This window comes from Lygodium microphyllum, chromosome 15 (assembly GCF_053477565.2).
Source record: "Lygodium microphyllum isolate KBCC chromosome 15, Lygodium_microphyllum_v1.1.10, whole genome shotgun sequence".
NCBI classification, from domain to species: domain Eukaryota; kingdom Viridiplantae; phylum Streptophyta; class Polypodiopsida; order Schizaeales; family Lygodiaceae; genus Lygodium; species Lygodium microphyllum.
Window position 1 is genome coordinate 45482991 of NC_141149.1, and position 5045 is coordinate 45488035.

Sequence of the window (5045 nt, forward strand, 5' to 3'; positions counted from 1 at the left end):
TGTCTCGGGTGGCACCCAAGCACTAATAAATGATACAAATAAAGCATTTTCAGGGCGGTAAATAGAAACAAAAATAGGAATCAATGGAATACAATCAACTCAATGACTTTGGTATCTCAATAGGATAGGTGCACAATAAGCAGAGAATGGAAATACCTATGTTGCAGTGGCCCATGGAATGTATGAGGGTGCACCATAGCAAACAAGAACAAGGCAAGGGGTCTTGCTAGGATGATGTAGTGTGCAGGTCTGTGTTTTCTTCTATTTTTGTTATGTTGGTACCATGATTTGGAATGAGGGCAGCCTATTCTTGAGGAAGTAAGGTTTTCAATATGATTGCTGCAACATGCACATGTGATCATGTCATGGTGCACTACTTTAATCATGATTGTACATATATGCATCATTGTATATAGTGACTAAAATTGTTGCGAGATTGTACAAACATTGCTTTTTCTCATTATGTTTTGAGAGGCCTCGACTTGGAGATGTATGAAATATACTGTTTTTGTGCTGCAACAGGTATTCGATAGGTGCAGTAAGCATTGAGGAGAAACTGGAGTCATCACCTTATTCAGTTCAAGCTCTAGAAAAATCATCAGTCCAAGCTGGATGGAGGTTTCTTCCAGTTAGTGTACCTCAAATGTTCGGAGACTTCTTCTTGCCAACAGATTTCCCAGGTAGGTGTGTTTAAAGGTGATATTTCCCAACCTAGGGGAGTTCCCACTGGGATATATTTTTACAGGTTCACAACTATGGCTGTGTAACCCATATTCCAGATCACATAAGCCTTGAATGTTGAAAGAAATATACCTGTGTGCAATCTTAGTTAAATTGTTCACACAGTAATTAAAAAGAAGTCACAAGTATTTCAGCTCCATTTTTTAACTTAAACATATTCAGCCTACATCTAAGCACATATGCCATCTGCTGAACGTTTAAATATTTTTGGAACTTCACATTTCTGTTTACATCTTAAGCTGAAATATGTTTTACATCCTAAGCTGAAATATGTCTTGTTCTTGGCTATTTGATTCTTGTGTTGTGGGTGGACTATCTCACCTTGCTGCTTCTCTTGCATGACTTGCTCTAATTTTTTATCTATGGCTCACTATGGTATTTTGTGTGTGAATTGCAGATAGTGTGACACATGATTATCTAGTCTATATGCTTTGGCAGCTTCCAACTAATATAACAGGATGGATTTGCAGTACCCTTGTAACATCCAGTCTCTTAAAGGTACCTTTTTCTTCCTGCTCTCTCCTTTTTGTGTGAAGAGCATTGAATTGAGGAATTTTGATAGATATAAAGGGCCTTCTGGCCCTCCTGTGCTGTCTGTGTGTGTGTGTTGTAATGGTTGCTGTCTTAAAGAATAATCAGATGTACAAGAGACTGTCTGGCCAGGGGGGAGAGAGAGAGAGAGAGAGAGAGAGAGAGAGAGAGAGAGAGAGATGCACTAACAGACTTTAGTATAACTTTCTTTTTTTGTTTTATCTCTCTGTCTATGTTTTCCATTCCAAAGATGAACTTGTATTAAATTGGAACAAGCTTGTTGTAAGTTTTACCTTGTTTTCTGTCTTCCAATGAGGCTAATATGATCCATGTGTTTGTGGAAGGCTGTTGGAGTGGATGCATGGGCTGGGTCCACGGTTGCAGCAACAGCTGCTATTAAGTGAGCTTCAGCCTGTTTAAACTTTGTTTTTTCCTGAAGTGCTAACTAAGTATACTATGCACGAATAACTTTATGCAATAAAAGCTTAAGATGACTCACTGAATTTTGGCTATTTGTTGGAATAAGTTTGAATGTAGTTAAAATACCTGAAATGTTTGATTGAAAAATGAATTTTTGCAAATTACATTCTTGTTGGACTAGTGTGTTTTATGTAAAGGGATTCTCTACTCCGTGGGCTGAAGCATCCTCCTAGGCTGGACCTTATTAAGATGCAAAGCTAATCCACAAATTAGGGGTGTAGTGTCAAGGCATCTTTGTAGCAGCAGGGTCAACATGGATGGAGTTATGTTGTTTTACAATTGCTTGGATGGGGGTGAGTAATTTTGCTACCTTGGAGAGGTGATTTTTTCATGGTGGACTTTTCTGGTGGCAATGGGAGTTACTCCACAACATGGGACTTACTTTTGGAGGGAAGGAAATGGGATAGATCATCAAGAAGCTGGTAGCAAGTTTGTGGATGCATACACATGAGCATATGGATCGTGTACTAAAGTATTGCTAGAGGTATTTGAGCAAAAGACATGGACAGCCAAGTGATAGGTAGGTGGTTGTCATTTGGGCAGTAGAAGGATGATCATAAAAAAGGGTAGATTGTTGCGCTAAAAATTGCATTACATGCTGTTTAGCCTCTTGAACAGCCCCAAAACATGCTTATTTAATGAAAAATGCAAAAATGGTGCGTGGTTCGAGAGAGTTTTAGTGAAACCCTAATTTGGGAGGGTCCATCTACATCTATGGATAGACAGGCTGCCCCCATTCAGTCTTCAACCTTTTGTGTAGGTTTCTCACTCTACAGTGCAGATTTCAGCCATTAGCCACCTACCATCTGCTGTCGAGCCATCATTGATTGCAGCCCATCACTATCCAGCTCTAGGTGGTGTGTTTCCAGCCATTGCCTTGCTATTTAGAGGTCTCCATTTGTTGCCTCATCGTAGCACCTGATTAGCTTGTGTTTTCAGCATCTAGTGCTAGGCGACAAATTGTTGCTCTCTCTCCCACTAGGCGACGGATTGTTGCCATCTCTCCCACTAGGCGACAGCTGCAGTACCTGCGTTTTGGTTGTCTAGCATGCCACCTACATTAGCAAACATCTCTCTTGTTGTTGTCTAACAGTTCTTTGTCTCTGGTGGTGGTACACTATTGCATTTACTAGATTTCAGCCTTTGACTATTGTGTTTTGGTGACTAGCCTACTGCCCTTCATTATTTAGCACTCTCTCATCTCCAATTGGTGGTTATAGTACTTAGGATCCGTCTCTAGTGGATGTCATTCTCACTATTGCTATGCCCTTGGGCACTCTATACACTCTTTAACCATTTATAGTTTTCATTCACTTTAGAGTTGTGTTCTTTCTCTCTTCTTCTACTTGTCTGTTTTTGTGTTTGATTTTGAGTTTTCTTTTAGGGTTTTTATGTTTTGTACGATTGTGTTTGTATTGTCATGTTTTTGTCGTGGTCATACATTTTGTGTTTCCTCAATGTAAACCCTAGCAGCTACTCCATAGTTTTCTTCACATAGTATCAGAGCTGGTGCTCTTGTAAAGAGTAGAAGACGATACTGCACCTTCACCTTCACCTTCTTTGTTTTCTCCTATTCCAGATTTCAGTCTCATGTTAGAGGAGTTTGAAGAGTACTTGTGCATCACGTATAGTCGAACTTGCAACCCTTCTACAAGGTTTGCTACTCCATTTAAATCGGTTGGTGAGGCTGGCCACCTCTCTAATCATGGAGGATATACAACATTTGGGACAATGGGCAACCCATCTTCTTCATCTTAGCAGGGCCTTGTGTCAAGTTCATACAATCCCTTTGAGTCATATGAATTAGAATCCCACCCTATCTTTCCTTTTGGTGTATAGGATTTGGATGATTTTCTGTATGCAAACTTTAATAGAGGGGGCTCTGGAAGTGGACATCCTTCATCAAGTATATCTATATCTTTTGTTTCATTTGAGCATGTAAGCGACTCTTCTCAAATCCCTCCCATCCCACCCTCTTCTAGCGCACACCTCGATTTCCTCTCTTCTTCCAAAACCTTGGATTACGCTCCACATCTGCATTTTCCACATCGGGAGTTGGAAACTCCATTTCCGCTCCTAGTACATTCTCATTCTCCATTCCATACACTTCCTACCACTTCACATCATGATGTGCATCTTTACAAGGAATGCCACCCTTTAACACTATATCATCCACTCTACCTCAAGTCATTTTGCATCATGGGGCTTCGAAAGGGAATCCCACCCTTTAACACAATTTGTTCCACCTTTCCACGAGTGACCACATTATTTTTCCCTAGGACAGCTGTGATGAGCATCCCCCTCACTACCCCTAGTCACACCTCCTTTGATCTCTTAGACGTAGGGATTTCCATCCTCAGCTTATGATGCATCATCACACTTTCCATGGGTCACTCCTATGCAGGGATTCCCATGCTTTGCTCCACGTGTCTCTATCGCTCCTCCATGGGCTCCTCATGCTGTTACCATGCCCATGCCTAGCCAATCCATGCCCACATTTGGATCTATTATGCACACTTCCTGCTTTCATAGTGGGCAGTCTGGGATTAATTCCCAAGTGTACTCCATTCCCCTAACCTATCCACCCTACCCTCAATACACACCTCATCCATCTCCTAGCATTACCACTCGTGTTGCAATGGCCAAGAATGCCTTCATGGATAAGACTCGTTTAATGGACCGAATTTCACCACTTGGTCGAACTTCATGTAACAAGTGCTTGAACGTCAAGGACTTTGGGACATCATCATTGGTCTACCCTCGATTTGCTCACCATGATCATATTTGTCAATGGAGAGTTTGCAATGCCACAACCAATGTGGAGTTAATCAAGGGTTACTTTCTAAGTTCCACTCTCAATTGTTGGGTATGGAGCTACGTGTTCAATTCCGAATTTCACCACTTGGTCGAACTTCATGCAACAAGTGCTTGAACGTCAAGGACTTTGGGACATCATCATTGGTCTACCCTCGATTTGCTCACCATGATCATATTTGTCAATGGAGAGTTTGCAATGCCACAACCAATGTGGAGTTAATCAAGGGTTACTTCCTAAGTTCCACTCTCAATTGTTGGGTATGGAGCTACGTGTTCAATTGGCTATGGAGGATGAAGCTCCATGATGGAGAGAGAGAGAGAGAGAGAGAGAGAGAGAGAGAGAGAGAGAGAGAGAGAGAGAGAGAGAGAGAGAGAGAGAGAGAGAGAGAGAGAGAGAGAGAGAGAGAGAGAGAGAGAGAGAGAGAGAGAGAGAGAGAGAGTGGAAGGTCGGGGTCTGAGCGTGGAGATGGCGGCCT

At 41.7% G+C, this 5045-nt stretch overlaps 1 protein-coding gene across 9 annotated transcripts in view; it reads left to right on the forward strand.

Annotated features, from left to right (window-relative positions):
* RUS5 (root UVB sensitive protein (Protein of unknown function, DUF647)) overlaps positions 1-5045 on the forward strand; it is a 218744-nt gene that overhangs the window by 38829 nt on the left and 174870 nt on the right. For all 9 annotated transcript variants that reach the window (XR_015693315.1, XR_015693314.1, XM_087694117.1 and 6 more), the window contains 3 exons: positions 523-680; positions 1139-1239; positions 1617-1672. Coding sequence is in view for 7 of the 9 variants with exons in the window: in XM_087694117.1 (XP_087550243.1) it covers positions 523-680; positions 1139-1239; positions 1617-1672 (315 nt within the window). In the remaining 2 variants the exon portion in view is untranslated. The remainder of the gene's footprint in view (positions 1-522; positions 681-1138; positions 1240-1616; positions 1673-5045) is intronic.